This window comes from Telopea speciosissima, chromosome 3 (genome assembly GCF_018873765.1).
Source record: "Telopea speciosissima isolate NSW1024214 ecotype Mountain lineage chromosome 3, Tspe_v1, whole genome shotgun sequence".
Taxonomy (NCBI): domain Eukaryota; kingdom Viridiplantae; phylum Streptophyta; class Magnoliopsida; order Proteales; family Proteaceae; genus Telopea; species Telopea speciosissima.
The window spans coordinates 19,632,479-19,651,476 of NC_057918.1; the positions used below are offsets into that span (position 1 = coordinate 19,632,479).

The 18,998-nt window shown below is 39.5% G+C and overlaps 1 protein-coding gene across 2 annotated transcripts; it reads right to left on the reverse strand.

Annotated features, from left to right (window-relative positions):
• Positions 1-1,414: 1,414 nt before the first annotated feature.
• On the reverse strand, positions 1,415-8,530 carry LOC122656574 (diacylglycerol kinase 2). 2 transcript variants are annotated; one of them, XM_043851153.1, is made up of 8 exons: positions 8,403-8,530; positions 6,069-7,272; positions 5,539-5,914; positions 5,304-5,380; positions 2,458-2,577; positions 2,163-2,327; positions 1,746-1,883; positions 1,415-1,631 (listed from the first exon to the last, which is right to left on the reverse strand). In XM_043851153.1, exons 2-8 carry the CDS (start codon positions 7,200-7,202, stop codon positions 1,482-1,484), a joined length of 2,160 nt encoding a protein of 719 aa, XP_043707088.1. In that variant the 5' UTR covers positions 7,203-7,272; positions 8,403-8,530; the 3' UTR covers positions 1,415-1,481. The 2 variants fall into 2 exon arrangements, with proteins under 2 accessions (XP_043707088.1, XP_043707089.1); XM_043851154.1 differs by having other exon boundaries at positions 6,069-7,270; positions 8,400-8,522.
• Positions 8,531-18,998: the final 10,468 nt, after the last annotated feature.

The following is an 18,998-nucleotide window of genomic DNA, read 5'->3' on the forward strand; positions in this document are numbered from 1 at the left end:
GAACTCAATCGCATCGCCACCTTGATCGGAAACATTCCTACTAATCCATATCTTGACCAAACTTTGAAATGTTGTGTAATGCTTTTGGGAGTAAAATAAGCAAATTCGCCTTCGGGCTGATTGAAAGCAAAGCGTCGCATGAAGATCTTGGACAAAGTAAAGCAGATCTATGAACACTGGTGTGCTAACATGTGCGTTGTAGTTTTTTAGCTTGGTTCTAGTTCACACATTGTGTGTCTCATGAAGATCTTTTAGGGGGCGGGGGAGGGGGGACCTAAATGATTCTTTATATGAAGAAGATCTTCGAAAAAACCTATATGATTCCTCATATGAAGAAGATATTCAAAAATAACGTTTATGATTCCTTATATGATCATGCAAGGATTTCTTTTCAGAATCAGATACGCGATCTGGCCAAAGGTAGAATAATCCAATAACAAGAGATAGCAAAAGTCCAACAGAAAGTAGAAGATAAGACAGAAGGAAGAAGAAGAACAGAAGAAGATGTGAATTGTCAAACTAGAAAGTGGGAATAAGAAAAAAGAGAAAAGTGTAATGAGAGCCTTGGTATGGAGTGATTACGAAAGTTAGCGGCTAAGAGGTACAGAGGAGGGAACACCCTGCCCAAAGAAGAAAGAAAAAGATTGCAATGAGATGACAACTAAAGAGAAAGACAAGAAAGATGATATCACTTGCAGGGAAGCCGACCTAATAAAAATATCAATTTATGGAAGAGAATTTGGAAGCAAAATTCATGTTTAAAAAAGGACAAGTGATGGACTGCTTTGATCACTGGATAGAGAGGTTATTTTATGGATTATTCATATGTCAAATTTCAGATATTAATCTAATTAATTATCCTCCAATGTATTGGCACACTTTCCATAGCCCTAAATTTTAGAAGCTCTGTTTGGCAGCAGCAAAATTGATAGTGTCGCAACTTGACATGTGAGCAAGGGATCTAAGATTCTACATATCCACAAAATTTAAAGTGGTCCTGTCGCAAAGGTTCCTACCACAGCTTGTAAGAAGTGAACACCTTAAAACAGAACCCCAAAAAAGTACATTTCATGTACAAAAGATTTTTCATACATTCAGTAAAATTTCAGTTGATACTTCGTAGTTAACTAACCCCCCCCCCCCCATCTGTGTGTATATTCTGTAACTCAAACTCAAATCAGTGACATTTTTACACTGGATTCCGATTTCTCGTATGCTACTGAATTTTCTCATCACATTGAATACACCACGTTACAATATTCTCTATTCTCTCTCTCTCTCTCCTCTCACACACACATTTATGAGTTATCAGTAAATAGTTCCTTTCAGAAAAGAAGCAAACCTGAAAGGAAGATTTAGCTGACTGGAGCATCTTATCCGCGGGTTAGGAAAACTCTCTCTCTCTCTCTCTCTCTCTTTTCAGGGTAAGGGGGCTCAGTGGTTAGAGAAATAATTCTGACAAGGATGAAGGGATGGTCACATCAAGAGAGATTTAGGGCCATTTGCTGGAGAAGTAATTTCTTCTGTGATGCATTGATAACACCATTACACTCGGCATTTACCAAGACCTCTGTCATTATCGCAGCTGCATGACCTGTGGGTTCATCTGATGCCCTCCTCAACATGAAAGTCTGAAGAGAGACAAAACAACCACGAAATCAGTTTAACTAACATCTGGAGATACACTTCTTCCATGTCTTCACGTCAGTCAGTACATATTAGGAATCTAACCAAATGATATATACCTGCCCATGATGTGTTATTTCTAGACAGCCAGGTTGTTGCATAAATGGTTCCCCATCTATCTGGATTGGGAACGGACTGGAAGTGTGTATCCTAATTACTTTCCCTTGGGCTAGTCTCCTGGCTTGTGAAAGTCCAACCTGTAAAATGTAGCATCAACCAATTATTCAAATGTATCAACTAAATTAGCTGAGGGGGCCCAAACAGGTGTTTCCCTTATCTAAGATAATATAGAGGTATCTGAATTTGGAAATTATTTGCAATCCTCCTTTTATTTAGTCAATCAATTAACTAACTAATGAATGAAATCAATTAATTATCGTGCGATGGGATAGGCTCTGTTACAAGGTGTGAACTAATTGTAACATCTTTCAAGATATGCAGGTCAAAAATGAATTGGGATGGGAGCAAAATGAAACCTGAAGTTTGCCAAGGTGCCAAGCTCCGCTAATAGAAACAACCTCGAGCACCTTATCATGCATTGACTGAAGATTAAAATCATCATCATGCTCATAGTCATTTTGCCATAGTTCTACCCCACCCATATAACTGCCAATGTTGAGCACAATTATACCCTCGGAATCCTGTCAAAAAACAATTAATTGAAGAAAAAAGAAAGGATGAAGCATGAGAAGAGTGATCAACTGCCTTAATTGTGCTGCAATGAAAAACTTTATAATGGAAAAAAGCTTTGTGAAGAGGAATTGATTTTACCCTTGGGATCCAGATGTCCTTCCCATCCACTTCAAGGCAAACTTGCCATGGTAGGTCTGCACATGCTCTATCCATGATATCCCTGGCACCTTCTCTGGCATATCGCAATTTATTCACAAACTGGAAAATTAAATTTTAGTTAGTTTATTAAATGTCTGCCTAAGCAAACCACAATGAATAAGAAGAAGAATGTCTTTTCAGCTGTATGATATCATTGCGGAAGGAAAGGGGAAAAAAACCAAATGAAGGCCACATAATTCTAAATTATCAGTGGAAACAGGTCTAACATGGTGCAGAATTCCAGCAAGAAGAGATGATGGGCCAGTTGACTTGGGTTTGGTTTAGTGTTTTTGGGTCCAACTGAACCTATGATTCAAGTTTAGTTTAAGTGAAGCTTAACTTGAGTGCTCAATGGGCACATGGGCTATGGGTTTAATATTGTTGAGTTTACTAATGTAATTTAGGGATTTTTAAGTCCTATATGGGATTAAGTAGTTCGTTTCTAATTAACTAAGTTCTAGAATCTTAGTTTCTAATTTGGAGAGGTTCCTTTTTTTAAAGAATCTTAAGCTGTAAAGATTCCTCTTTTCCCCGCACAGAAGATTTCAATTTTGGTTGTTTTCTAAGAAGTAATAAATAAAGAGAAGGGGTCATACTCCCCACCAACGATTTTGACAAAACCCTATGACTGTGCTGTTCTTTTCTGTGTGAAATAGGAACCCTGTGAGAGGCAGGAAGCCCCAGTGAGATACTAGCTAGGCTTGATTGAGAAGCTCTTGCCATTCTCCATTCTATTGGTTTGTTTTATCTTTCAATTCTGTTCCTGCGCAGAACCTGTCTTCTCTCGATTTAAGCCCATTGATTGGTTATTTCGGTCATGTTGTGGAGCTCTTGGAGAACTGAAATTTCTGCTGCCTTAAGTAACCTGTAGACTGTAGTTCTCTGTTTTGAATGTTTCTTGACTGCTAATTCAAATGGTCTGATAGTCTATCTGAATATTGGATTGCTGTGGAACTTTGGGGTTTCCAATAGGTAAACACATGCTGCCATTGATCTTAACTAGGGCCTAAAATGACTTATGGTTAGAAACATACTGCAGTTACTAAATTCTGCCATTATTTTCTAATTTTAATAAGTTTCTGGATTATAAGATATGACCAACAGTTTAAGTGGATTTTTATATATGATGTTACATATGATGAGTAAGGAATTCAATGACAGCTTAATGCTGTTTTGTTGTATTGATGCAAAGATAAACCCTGTTTCTAATTCTGAAACCCTAGTTACTATTTTTGTTACTCATCCATATCTCCATATCCAATCATTGGATTGGAACCAAACTTTGAGAACTTGAAGGACCTAGGAAGGCCTAATTGTAATAGTAGTTTGAGGCTGTTCAGGATTCTAGTTTGGGAGATATTGCAGGTGTTGTACAGCTGGTTGGGTGGTGCTCCTGCATTTCTACTGTGGGTAGGATTATGTATCTATTATGCAGTTAGGTTGAATCCATTATAACAAGGCCTTGTATTCTTTCCTAAATACTTGTAGCTACTCAGCTGTCCTGGCATGTTTTTGGACTCACATAATTCGGCCCCTGAGATTGAGTTATGGAACCTTGGTAGCTAACAGAAACACATTGACGTAAACATTTCATCCTCAAAGTATTATAGGTTATAGAAGTCCAACGAAGTAGTCAGATTTCACAATCTACATATCCTAAGAGACTGAAACAAGTTAAACCAATGTGATTATTTCAGGTCATCATGAACTTGTCAAAGCAAGCAATAAGCAAACTGGAAAATAAGAAAAGAGACATGCAGAGGAAGGGAAAACCCAGAATAGCTCAAACAAAGTTAAAACTAAGAAGGAAAGGTAATAATTCATAGCATGGAAAATGTATATAGGCAAAGCAAGCTGTAATAACTTCATATGTTGTCATATTCAAGTCAGAGTAGCAAGGATAAAAAGATGAGGACTGAATATATTCAACCCCACGAAAAATTAAGGAAAATATCATCAATGACAACAAATTATCATAGAAAATAAATCCTCAGATAATGACAAGGAATTCTTCATCAATACTCCATTGCCACATTTTTGTGGTAAAACCAATACCTTGGCGGGAAAAAGAAAATGTATATTGAGGCCAAAAAATTTTAGGATGATGCAGATCGAACATATGGATCTGCTGGTGGTGGGAAGAGAAACAAAAATAAAGAGAGATCGCAGGCGAGGGAGAAGGGGGAAAGCCCAATTCATTGGGGGAGACTGGAGAGGGGAAGAGAGGAGAGAAGTGTGAGACAACAGTCTCACCCTTCTAATGAACTAATCCTTTCAATTGATTATCAAACTGAGACATAATTGGTTCAGGAAAGGCTTGGACCAATCAGAGTCAATCATTATCTAATTAGGAAATTTAAAAATAAATAATAATTAGGAATCCTCCCATACACAAGCTAAAAGGGAATCTCCCAAACTGACTAAACAACCTTATCTATTAAGGAAACTGAAATAATAGGACTGGACATATCCTAGCCTAAAAAAACTGATTAACAGCAATAAAATAAAAGAGATTTAAAATCCTAACACTATCCCACGATTAGAGTGTAGATAAAGTTCCTAAAAACTGGGATATCTGGAACCACAAATTACGTAAAGATTTCCAATGGTCCTCACAATTACTGGTTTCCAGGTTTGAACCTTCCTTGGGCCACAGGCTTGGTTGTGAACCAGAAAATTGACCCAAAACCAGAACAGCAAGGACTATAGTGATCATGCTCCTGCATTATAGGACTTGAACAATTGAGAAGGTGAAATGAAGAATACCAACTGAAAAACATTGGTACCTGGCTACGGAACTTGTCAGGGTTTTCTTCCCGAGTCAAGTGAAATTCATAGGCAACCTTAGCATCACAGCCAATACCTATCAAAGAAATTAAAGTAATGGGTAAACAAAAATATATATAAATTACTATCATAAACAACCTTAGCATCACACAGTAACTGCCAAAGAAAAAAAAGTAATGGATAAACAAATCAAAGAACACAAATACTAACAACAACGTCATAAACAAAGAGTACCTAAATAGTTCATCATGAACTTGGATTGCAGTTTTCTGGGATTGTGATCTGGATTTTGTTCTTTGATATTAACATTCCAACGATCTAGCATTGTCACTGCTGCATGATTGATGTCATGAAGAAGGGTATCTAGGCCACCTTTTCCCTCAACAGAAGACAAACCTCCTCCCCATTGCAAAACCCTAGACAAATCATTTCCAGTGCCCAGGGGAAGTATAGCAACAGGTGGCGGTGATTCGAAGTTGTGCTTCTCAATGGCATCAAGAACCCAAGCAACTGTACCATCTCCACCACAGACTAAAACCCTAAAGTATTGCACAGAACTAAACAACTTCAAACCAGTCTCAGGCCCCTGGGAAGAACTCAGTTCAAAAATCTGCACATGAACATAGAAATTTAAGTTTTATTTCACAAAATATAAAATACAATACACCTGTCTAAGAAATTAAATGAAAGTCATAAAAATATTCTAAAATTCTAGAAAAAAAGGAAACAAATAAGGGCACAAACATGAATATCATAACATACACCTGTACAGGATTCAATATCATGTTTAATCTCCTCCGCAGAGCAGGTCCGTACTGACCTCCACTCTTGGTATTGATAAAAACCAGAAGAGGTCTTGCATCATTCGGCAAATTCACTACTTTGTAGTTCTTAACACAAACGGTAGCATTTACCACATTTCCCTGCACAAATCCATTTTGAGTGTCTTTTACGATTGGTACCCTACCATTCTTCTTCAAGAACTGGTCATTAATCTCTCTATTGCATGGCTTATCAAGAGCAACAAGCCCATTAAGGACACAATTGAGAGATGTATCTGTCTGAGAAGCATCCTGTAGGTTACAATCATGAACCCCAAAATAAGCAGAACGGTTATTTCCATTTCGGCCCCGTTGACGCCTTCTGATTTTCCCACGAACTGATGAAGTTATAATATTTTCTGTGATAGAACTCAGCATTCCACTGGTAGTGGTAACATCATCAACTTCTTTTACAGAGAGTGGAGAAAGGATGAGCCTTCTGAGAGGACCCAAATCACATACACTACCAGATTCTTTTGACATTTTGGAATGACAAGTAACGTGTATAAGTCGCTGACACCACAGGCATTGCCATGTAGGAGAAGCATCAAGAAAAGGGATACATGCTTCATCACAGTAACAACAGAAAGCAGACATTTCAGTGCTGTCATCCGATTTGGTCCACCTTTCTGACCAATGGTGCAGCAGATGGGTTGAACCAGCCTGTGCTACACACTTGCAGTCCTTGGCTGCAAACTGCGAACAATAGAAATGAGCAGCTACACCGCAAACAGTGCAGCGATGTAAAGGAAAGTGAGACGCAGCCTTTGCACCACCACTTTGTAGGCACACCAGAGAAGTTAGACACACGCAACATGTTGATGGCTGGTCATCATAAGAAAAATCTTCTGTCCATGAATGCGGAGACAAAGGGACTCTTAACTTCTTCCAGACTTTCTTCTTTGCTCTTGCAGCAGCTTTAACCCACTTCAGTGATGTCTTCCTTTGCCAAGCAAGGATTGCATATATGATTGCCAGAAGTCCAAATGACCCTGTGACCAGCCAACCGAAAACAAAAGGACCATAATAATCTGATGTGGCTAGGATTCTCAGGAGAGGAATACCCAAATCTGCCATAACTAATGTACTGCTCCGGTCTTAATTTTCTGTTACAGCCAACTCGTTTGCAATATCAGGCATCAAATCTGCAAATATAAAATAAAAACTGTCACATTATTTCCTTGGAATACTAAATGATAGGCACACTAAAAACAAGGGCAAATGGGCAAAGGAAGAGTAGACAACAAAAAGAAGTAACGAGAAACTGGTAGAATAATGAGACAAAAAAAAAATGAAAAGTATAACCAGAATACACTATTCCTTTTTACATTTAAAAGGGGAGTAAAAACGAATGAAATTAGAAATGACGTCATCATATCCAGTCAAAATAAGAAAGTTCAATTCCATGGAATGGAGGAATTTCAATTTCATCAAATTAAATCTTACTAGAGGGAACTCCTGCAACTTTTATAAGGCTATAGAAGATTTAAACGGTTGAGGATTGCATCTCAGCTAAACAAGCTGTAAAATAAAATTAAAGAAAAGAGGAATTTTTATACACCGCCACCAGAATCTTGGTTTCTCATCAGGAAGAACACAGAAACAGTGCAATCCGCCTAGAATATCTAATTTGAAAGGTAGGATATGCATGAAACTATTAAAAACTGTCAATATCTAAAAGTATTGCAAAAAATTATACTATTTCTTCCGTTGGCTGTCTGTGATGGCACAATGGAGGTTACACCTAGTTATCTCCCTCCACAGAAACTCACTATCATTATAAAGAATAGCTTTCTATACGTAGAGATGGAGAAAGGAAAAAGAATAGCCAATTTGACAAGCAGGAATTCCTAAGGCCAACACCTTTAATTTCACCAAATTTGAAGAAAAGATCCACATACTAAATTCTCTTCCAAAATCTGATGCCACATCCGATCTCCAATACCAAACAAAGAAACTAAATAATTTAAAAAAAAAATTCCTCAAAAACATGCAGTCTAAGAAGAACACATAAATAACCAACAACAAGAATCATAAGCCCATCCAAAGCATTAAAAACATGAATGAAGAACAGATTTCCCCATAATTCAGCTAAAAACACATCTAGATCCAAATCATCCAACAAAACTAGTTTAATCAAAGCCATTAAAGCCTCTATTAATTCATCATTATCAAAAAAACAAGATTAACGATAGAAAAATCAACAAAAAGTCAGAAAAAAATAATTGAAAAAGGTGGACGAGGAATACAAGAGACGGTGAAAAGAAACCCTACCTTCGTTCTCGTCTTTGATTTCTCTTTCTGTGGTTTCTGAATTCTCGAACTACACATTCTCTCTCTTCGCCTCTGCAAATCACCGCCGGCATCTCTTCTTTCTTATAAAATTGGGTTAAGGGGAGGGTACAGGCACTTTTCGTGTTTAGCTCGAAAAGTTTAAGAAAATAAAATAATGGGAAAAAAAGAAAAAGAAAATACTCATAAAATAAAATAAATAAATAAAAATAAGGAAACCCGTCTCCCTAAGCTTACCAATTCCTACAAAGAAGAGAAAATGAAATAGGAAAGAGTTTTCCGCAAGCCACGGAATCTTTCCTTTCATACGTTGGACTCGGAGGGTATTTTAGGTAGTTTATATGTTAGTACAAATAAAAATTGGATTTTTTTTTTTTTGGGAAAAGATAAAAAGAATTCGGTGTTAACCCCGTGTTTGGAATTTTTATCCAAAAAAACTCCGTGTTTGGAAAGCATGGAACTACCGACTTGTTTTGGGCGTAATGACAATTTTGCCCTTTCATTGACACTTTCCTATATTCGTGGAAAAAGTCAGAAGATTAAGACGAGAAAACTTTGACACGATGAACCCAAAGCTAGATTGTGATGAGAAAACTTTGACCTCGATGAATCCAAAGCCATTGAGCAGGTTGACCGGCATGTGATGGATTAGATTTTCTTGTTGTACATATGAGAGTGAGAGAGAGAGAGAGAATTGGGTGATGCCCGGGACTTCGGGTCAAGCTAGGTCCTGATTGGAATGCACTATTGGGACAATGGTTCGTAATCTTGGATCGGATCGGATTGGTATCGGCCTAAATTGATCTCGATAATGATCGATCTTATCTAGTAGATCGTTACCTGGATCGGTCAACTTGGTCGGATCGTCAGAATCTCGGGGATCGGATTGATCAGTATCGGTCACTGCAATTCTAAAATGGGTTGTAATCTTAGGATTGGATCGGTCGATTCGCCCGAATTGGATCACTATCGGTCATGATTTTTCGATTTACTTTTAATTTTTATAAAATTTTAATTTTTTCTAATTGATTTTGTCTGATACAATAACTGATCCAGCAAAACTGATTTTTGGTCTTTTTTTTTTTATCGACATAGATTGATTTGATCGATCTGGAATCTATATCGTCCCTAACCAATCTCAATATTACGAGCCATGATTGGGGCTCCATCTCCCTGGCCATGATCGGGTTACAATCAACCAAATATGATCCATTTTGAGTCTCATTTTGATGAAAAAAAAGGGACATACATAGTGCACGAGACCTAGGGAGAATCATAATGTACGCAGACTTACCCCCGCTTTGTGGAGAGGTTGTTTCTCGATTTGAACCTGCGGCCACTGTCGCATTGGAGCAACGTACCTTACCATTATGCTGAGGCCCGCCCTACAATACATGAGGGAAAATGCCACTTTATCACTCACTTCAAGATACATTTTCTTGGACAATCCATAGAATTTTGCCATGCGAAGAATAATGTGATAATTTTGATTGCTAGGTAGATAGTGGATGGTCTGAATAGATCACTTGCTCAAATTCAACTATATATTCCTTCACGTATTGGCATACATCTCATTCCTATTGTATATGTCCATACGCACTTACGCTAACCCAATCAATTCTATGCACTCTTCCATAGTCTCAGATTTTTCATTTGTCTATTTTACCATTCGACAAATTCTTTCAGGTGTTTCAGGAGACCTAGAGTTCTATCTGTCCACAAAATTTGATCTCCATTTGATGTGCCCTTTTGGGTCTTAATTGACATAGACCTAAGAACTCTAATAGAACGAGGATGATGCATCAGCATAGTCGGGATAGCTCAAATGGTAGAACAAAAGACTGAAAATCCTCATGTCACCAGTTCAAATCCGGTTCATGGCACATGGTTAATTTCTAGAATTAGAATAGATACTAATACAAATTCATTGATATGAATCGACTAGATAACCTTATTGAGTTGGGTTTTTTTTTTTTTTTTGGGTAAATGGGAAATTTATTGAGGAGGGGGTTGAGTACAACCAGTCACTTCAGAGTCACAAAGCTCTTGAAGCCACCTAATGGAGTTTGGCCAATCTGTCAAGTACTCAAGAGACAGGGCCTTCCTGGCTAGGGCATCCGAAACATTATTCGTAGGAAATGGAAACAAAAGAAGATTTCAGCCTAACAACATCAGTAACTAGGCCTTCCACTTCCCAATCCGGCGATTTCTTCTCCTCAATGAACAAAATAGCATCCTTGCAATCCGATTGCACTAGAAGGTTATCAACACCCAAATCTAGAGCAAGCTTGAGGGCATGGCGAATGGCCAACAGTTCCCCCTGAATAACCGAACCAAGAATATGGGGGATGGAACGAGCCTTGAGGCACCTCCCAATGTGATCTCGGAAAATAATACCCAACCCCCCTTTATCATAATCCTTGATAAGAGCTGCATCACAGTTAACCACAATCTGACCAACCGGAGGGGGGTGCCACTGAGAATAATTACGAGAGATCCCAATCTCACCATCCTGAGGGCAAACGACAGGACCATTAACTGCACCTGAAAACTCCAAGTAGGCCTTCTCCGCAAGCTGCAGAACTTCAGAAGGAGTCCGAATAATTCCTTTAAGAGATAACACATTCCTCGCACGCCAGAGATACCAGCAAATGAACGCAGCCTTAGAGAGAGCTTCACGAGCAAGCCTCTTGTCCTGTCTAAACCACACCTCCCAACTGCGAATCCAGTCAATCAAAGAAGGGTTATCCGGAGGAGAAAATTGAAGAGAACTACCAAACCACACACAACGGGCAAAGGAGCAACCCAAGAGAATATGATCGCCCGTCTCCTGATGGACTCCACATCTAACACAGATAGGGTCAATATTAACATTCCTATGACTTAAACCCACACCAGAGGCAATAGCTTCATTGCAAACACGCCAGAGAAAGGCCTTAATCTTTGGAAGCGTCTGAATGGACCAAACACGATTCCAAACAGCATTAGGAATACTCTCCCAAGGCCTAGATCTCGACGAAGACGCCCTAGTCGATTGACCTTCCTCTTCCAACTTTGAAAGCAGCTTATAAGCCAATTTGACTGAGAAGAGACCATCTTTAGTAACCCCCCATCTTCTCTTGTCTTCACCTTGAAAAAGTCTTAAGGAAATTTTCAGAATTGCATCCCTATCCACTGGCTGAAAAATAGATTGGATAAGATCCACATTCCAACACCTGTTTGCCTGATCAATAAGATCAGCCACCATTACCTCTCTACACCCATCTGGCCTAGGACCTTGGAGCTTGAAATGAGGAAGAGAAGGGACCCATTTATCTTCCCAAATTTTTATATTTGATCCATCACCTACACTCCAAATGAGCCCTTCAAGAAGAACCTCACGACCCACTAACAGGTTTCTTCACCCCCAGGAAGGACGATTACCAATCTTAGCCTCTAAGAAATCACAGTTGGGGAAATAAATAGACTTCAAAAATTTTGCCCAGTGCGAATCCGGGGAAGACCAAAGACGCCAGGCAGCCTTGGCAAGAAGAGCTCGATTTTGAAGCTTCGAGTTCTTAAACCCCAGACCCCCTATAGCTTTGGGTCTACACAAACGCTGCCAGGACATCCAATGAATTTTATGACTATCATCTGCATCACCCCAGTAGAACCTAGCAGAAGCTTTCCTTACCGAATCATGAAAAGAGGAGGGAAGCTTGAAATGAGAACTCGCATAGTTAGCCATAGGAGCCACCGCAACTTTTATAAGGACCTCCTTCCCTGCATGAGACAATAACTTTTCCTTCCACCCTTGAAGTTTATTAAGGGTTCTCTCTTTGATATCATTAAAAATATCTTTCTTAGACACACCAAAATGGGTAGGTAAACCCAAATACTTCGAGGGGCCATCACCATGCTTAACCTTTAGAATCCTAGAGAACCACCTCATGATTCTCTCATGAGTGTTAGGACTAAAGGTAAGGCTAGACTTATGGAGATTTATAGCCTGCCCTGTAGCACTACAATAGAGATCCAGACAATCCTTCAAAGCATTAACCTCCTCCAGATCAACTCTTGCAAAAAGCAAGCAATCATCTACAAACATCAAGTGTGTAATAGGCTCACCCCTGTGCCGAACTCTAACCCCTTTTAGCTCACCATCCAACTCCGCCCTCCTAATAACTGCAGTAAGAGCCTGAGAACACAATATAAAAATGGCAGGTGAAATAGGATCCCCCTGCCGGATTCCTCTGGAGGGGGTAATATTGCCTTTAACACAACCATTCACCAAAAGATTATACGAGACCGAAGTAATGCAAGCCATAACCAACTGGACCCAAGTATCTCTGAAGCCAAGTTTAAGAAGGATACCTTCAATAAAACTCCATTCAAGCCTATCATACACCTTGCGCATATCCAACTTTAGAGCCAAAAACTTTTGCTTTCCTTTCTTCTGCTTTTTGATGTAGTGGAATAATTCATGGGCTACCATGACATTATCAGAAATAAGCCTATTTGGAATAAAGGCTGACTGCGAAGGTGAGATAATCTGATCCAAAGCCCCACCCAGGCGACAAGCAATAAGCTTTGTAACAATCTTGAAGGCAATGTTACACAAGCTAATGGGCCTGAACTGATCAGCACTCTCAGGGGCATTAACTTTTGGGATAAGACAAATAAAAGTCTTGTTCAACTCTTTTGGAATACGGCTTGTATTGAAAATTTCTTTCACAAGACCCACCAAATCATCTTTTACCACTCCCCAGTACTTTTGGAAGAAAGTAGGAAGAAAGTAGGGGGGAAGCCATCCGGACCAGGGGATTTCAGGGGGGCCATGCCAAAAAGAGCATCCTTAACCTCCTTCTCACAGGGCATAGAGCACAAGACATCATTCAACTCATCAGGGACCACATATTGCACCGCATCCAAGACCGAAAGCAAGGCATTATTATTAATAGGTTCAGAGGAGTACAGATCTTGAAAATGGTTACAAAGAATATTAGAGACCTCATAAGGTGAAGAAGACCACTCCCCAGTGGGGTATTTCAATTTCAAGATTTTGTTACGATGTCTCCTTCTTAGAGTGGTTACATGAAAAAAAGTAGTATTTTTGTCCCCACCTTTCAGCCACTCTACTCTAGACTTCTGCCTCCACATTTCCTCCTCCTTTTGCAACTCAATATCAAGCAGCCTTTGAAGCTCATTCTCCTTATCTTGAGAATAGAGAGAAATTGGCAGACCTTGCACATGAGATAACTCGGCTTTGAGGGCTTTAATATTCTCAAAAAATTTTCCAAAGCATTCAGCATTCCACTTCTTAAACACCCCGCGGGTATGAGCAATCTTAGAAAGCACCTGCTTCGAAGCTGGTCCGAAAATAGGAATGGACCAGGCCTTAGAAGCCACATCTTTACACCCCTCATGAAGCATCCACATCGACTCAAACCTGAACGGTCTTCTCCCTTGGACTTTACCACCTTCAGAATCAATAATAATAGGACTATGGTCAGAGCAAACAGCCATTCTAATGAAAACCGAGGCATTTTCAAACTCCTGTCTCCAAGCCGAATTACACAAGGCTCGATCAAGACGAATCTTGATATTGGCAGCCCCCTGTCTTTTATTATTCCAGGTAAAATAGGGACCATTAAAACCCAGATCAAGGAAACCACATCTCTGCATAAAATCTCTAAACACTTCCCCATCATGATTAGCCTTCTTAGAACCTCCCTCCTTCTCGTGCCAAGAAAGATACGAGTTGAAATCCCCAAAACACAACCACCTACTGCCATGGTGATTAAGAGTAGAAATTCTATTCCACACCAAATTTCGTCTATGCTTGATCGGGTCTCCATAAGTACAGGTAAGATAAAAAGAAGGAATACCAATGAAACTAACCTTAGCATCAAAGAAGTTTGTCTCAGCAACCAGAATAGATAAAGTAACGTTGCCCTTCCATAATAGAGCTAATCCACCCGAGGTTCCCATAGGGTCTACAATTACAAATTTATGAAAATTTCCTCTTCTTTTTATCTTCTCGATAGTGGCTAGCTTGCTCTTAGTCTCCATTAGGAAGAGAATATCTGGACATTCAACCTTGAGGAGATTAACAAGGGAGCGAACTGTCAAGGGTCTCCCCAGCCCTTGACAGTTCCACCCCATGAGCTTCATCGTCTCCCGTGGAGCTGGCCCTCTCTAGCCTCCACGGGGGTAGATGATAAAAAATGGCCATCACTTACATACTCTGACTGAACTGAATCCTCAGCACTGCTTCTCAATCTCTTTGAAGGTTGCTGACGCCCATCAGTAATAGGAGCATCCGTGCTCAACTCAATAGGTTGGGTCGGGTCTGAGAACTGGCTATGGTCTGGAACAAGGTGCATAGGCTCAGAAGGGGGATCCGTTGAAGTTGAGGCCTGAGAAGGAGGGATTTGATTAGAGAGAGAGCATCCCGAGAGATGGGGAAGGAGAGCAGATAAGGCAAGTGTCATTTCTGGAGTATTAGGAAGTTGAGAAAATATGGAAAGAAGGTGGTGATTAGGGGAATCGGAAACGTTCATGTTTGAGGGGTTTAAAATATTCAAAGGAGGGATATTTAAAATAGGTTGGAAGGTGGGGTCTACCCTCAAAGTGGAAGGTTGGATAACGTTAGGGGATTGCATGTTTGAAGGGATGGAGAGAAAGGTGCTATAAGAGGAAGGAGGGGACTGGATACGGCTAAGATCACGCCGAGAACTGGGGGATTGAGATTGAAGATGATTCACAGAAGCCTCATTAGCAGGAAATCCAGCAAAGTTTCTATAAATAGAATCAGCTGCCGGAGAAGGAGATCCCTGCTGGAGGGGCTGGCCTTGCGACGGAGCCGAGACATTCACCTTTGAGAAGATAACCACTGCACTCTCGATCAGTCGATTATCAGGACTGGGGCAGCGAAGATGGGGAGGAAAACGCCTCTTGGTAAAATCTGGACATGAAAAAAGATGGCCACATTGATGCCAAAGTTTATGATTGGCCTCATCATCAAAAGCAGCACGACATCTTTGATCATCATGGCCTAACTTGCCACAGTAGTAACAGAAAAGAGGAAGACGTTCATATCTCAGCTCAACCATCTGTTCAATACCACTCCTTCTCTTGATCTTAAGAGACCTCTTGAGAGGTTTACTAATGTCAACACGAATGCGAGCCCGAAAAAATGAAAGTTTCTGTCCCCCTCTGAAACCATTAATATATAAAATTTTAGAAACTTCACCCATCTTAGTGACCAACTTCACAACTAGGCTGTTGTCATGTAACTCCACTGGGAGATCGTGGATCTGAACCCACATCTCAGTGAAGGAGAACTCCCAGTCTTTAGAAGCCTTCCATCTTTCCAACACAATTAAGTTGCCTGCCACCGACCAAGGGGTCTTGTTGAGAACATTTGCAAGGTCCATAGCGTGATCAAACTTGAAGAGATACGTATCAGATCGCAAGGGAGAAACAAGGACTGGGGAAGAGGTGTTCCAGGCATTGACTAAAGCTTCCGTAACAGACTGCTTACCATAACGTCTACCTGCTAAGATAAACCCAGCAAGGGTAAGAGATTCGCTGTGTTTTATTAAATCTTCAAACTCATCATCGACAGTGAAGGTATCCTCTTCATCAACATTCTCGTCATCCACGGGGAGGGTATCCAGATCCACCGATAATGGTGGAAGAGGTAAGGGAGGAGAACCCATAACAGGGCCAGTCGCGAGCACACGTTCAGCTACAAAAAGAACGATAGCCACTCCGGGAAGGAGGAAAGATCACTCCAAGAAGGAGGAGACTCTAAGTAAATTTTGGGTTCTTGGGAAAATTGTCTTGCATATTTTTCAAGTACATTGAGTTGGGTTGACCAAACTTAATTATATTTCCTAATTAAATGAGAGATCCGGTGGTCAAGCAATTCTGACTATATAATTTAGTTCAGCTTCGACAATAAGGAGACATCATATGATTAAGTCCTTACCCACATATCCTATGTGGAAGGGACTGGATCAAATTGAGTTGATGCTAACTCATTATGTTAGAGGTGAATCAATGCTCACAAGAAAGAACGCTGGGTAAGGCCTAATGTGTCAAATATAAGCTTCTACACTTGAAGTTGGTTGTTACTTTTGTTACTATCTATACTTCATTGTCACGAACTACCTGATTCAGGTATAATTAATCTAATTTATTCGAGTAGACTTGATCCAAAGTCCAAATCCCTCTCTCTTTTTAACCCTTTGGTTGGGGGAGGAGCAGGGTAATTGTGTCTAACTATGAAGCATTTTTTTATAAACGGATTGGGCCTTGGGTCATTTAAACCCCACAATTAGCCATCCAAACAGTTCAATAGTCCAACCCAATAAACATTTTGGCCAATTAAAGGTCAAACAAGCGAATTATGTTTCATATCATCTGTTAGAGTAACTTGACTAATAAATGAGGGTATTTTTTTTAATGAAAACCAACATTATAGCGGAATGAAAATAAGAAATTTTGAGAAAATCGGCATTATAAGACATGCCATAGATTTTGAAATTGTATATATATGTTTATTATATCACACAAAACACATGCATAATTCTGACCTAAAAACAAGCCTTAAATTAGGACACAAGAACTAATCCTGACACTAATTTTATAATAAATGTCTACATTATATTCAACAGTACAGATAATTGATTAAAAAAAAAAAAAATGGTAGAGAAAGAAAGAAACATTTTTTGGGGCTAAAAAGGGCTTATCGGGTCGATTCTAGAGAATTCTAGCACTTCCGCGGTGATCAGGGTGAAATGTTGACCTTCCAAGGTATTTCGGGGATTTTACAATTTTGGGTTTTTTGGGGGAATTTCCATTCTTACTAAGATTTTCCAAGATTCCCCCTAGATTTCAGAGATTCTTTAGGAGTTTGGGGCACCAAGGGACTATCAATTAGAGCCTTTAGATTTTTGGGGTGTTGTGAATTTATGTTTGAAGAAGGAAGAGGAGGTCATAAGTATAGGAACCAAGGGACCAGAAGCAAAATTGGAAGGAAAAACCAGGCAGCTCCACCTTGTGGAGGTCTGGTGACTCCATGGGAAGCTGCCATGTGGCAGCCTCCTAAGGTGTGGGGCCTAGTAAAACACAAAGAGTGTGGTTGGAGTGAAAATTAAAGACCAAAGCAAAAGACACAATAAACAAGTTTTGATCGACTATGGCCCCTGTTGCAGGGTCATAGATACGTTCTGATGACAATCCAGTTGGAAGAGAAAGACATTCCCTCCTACCACTCCTACTTCCAACTCTCATCGAAGACCCCAAGCAATTAAGGAGACATGTTTCACCACAAAGAGCTTTCTTAATTACAAGATCAAGATCCCAACGCATAGAACCATCATCAAATTCAGGTTTGGTGATGCATGGTCAGATCGAGACCCTCAGCCATGTCCATGGGGCTTGGATATGGCCAATATTCTGTAGAATCTTCTTTAGACCCTGAAGCCATACACAAACTGAAACAAACTAAACAAACAACATTAAGTATTAGCCACACAAAGCAAAGGAAGAAACCAAAAACCCTAACTATAGACCCGAAAAGAGAAAGCCAAACCTTAAAAACTAACCATGTAAAGGCAAGGAACTCTAAATCCTAGCCATGAAAAAAACCTTTACACCCCTCAAAACCCTTGTTGAAATGATAGAAAAATTTGACAAGCTAGAAATAGGAAAAGTTGAAGAGACAACGTAAAAACCCAAAAAAACCCTTAGTACGACCAACAAATAACTAGAGCAAACATTGCAAGAAGCCGAAAAAAAAGAAAATAGAATCAGCAATAATAAACCATAAAGAAACCCTAAACTAAACAAATCAAGATAAAATCAAAATACAACAAGAGGGCGCCAGGCAACACAACATAGGGAAGCCTCAAAGAACAAAAAGATTGGATCCAGAAACTGAAAACAAGCGATCAAACAAATCAACAAACAATTAATGGAATCATGAAACTTGAAGTGAAGACAAAGAAAACTAGAAAAATAAACCCTAAATCTAAAGTAGTAAATGAAAAGAAATAAATTAAAATTCAAACCCTAACAAAATCATAGACCTCGCTCCCCATTAAAGGTACTCTGATTTTATTTTTTGGGTAGAACCGTTCTTTCTTTGATTGTGTGGACTAAAGATGATCTTTCTCAAGAGGTCTAATCATCGCCTCTTCTTATTTCTCTATCTCTCTTTGCCTTTGTCTTTAGAAAACTCTTTCCGTTACTCTATTTATTTTGTCTCCCTGAGGTTTGAATCCAATTTTGAGAAAAAAAAAAAGAAACCGATACCTCATAACAGGGAAGAAAGGGAGAGAAAAAAAAAAAAAAAAACAGCATAGAGGAAGAAAGGAAGTGTCTGGGCTCAAAGCGCTTCATTCCCTCAGTTTAAGCCTGAGGAGATTACATGTATCATGAATGATTTTGCTGAACGAAGCTTCCTTACTCCTACTCGCTTATTCGTTGCGGGAACAAAATATATGGTTATCCAAGGAGAACCTGGAGTTGTGATCTGTGGAAAGAAGGGATCTGGCGGTATCACTATAAAGAAGACCAACCAAGCTCTAA

Excerpts from the sequence above, each read along its gene's own strand:
- LOC122656574 (XM_043851153.1), bottom strand. The coding sequence starts at position 7,202 with ATGGCAGATTTGGGTATTCCTCTCCTGAGAATCCTAGCCACATCAGAT. Across the intron at positions 2,578-5,303 it reads CTGACAAGTTCCGTAGCCAG|TTTGTGAATAAATTGCGATA; the intron begins GTACCAATGTTT and ends TTAATTTTCCAG. Across the intron at positions 1,632-1,745 it reads AAATAACACATCATGGGCAG|ACTTTCATGTTGAGGAGGGC; the intron begins GTATATATCATT and ends GTCTCTCTTCAG.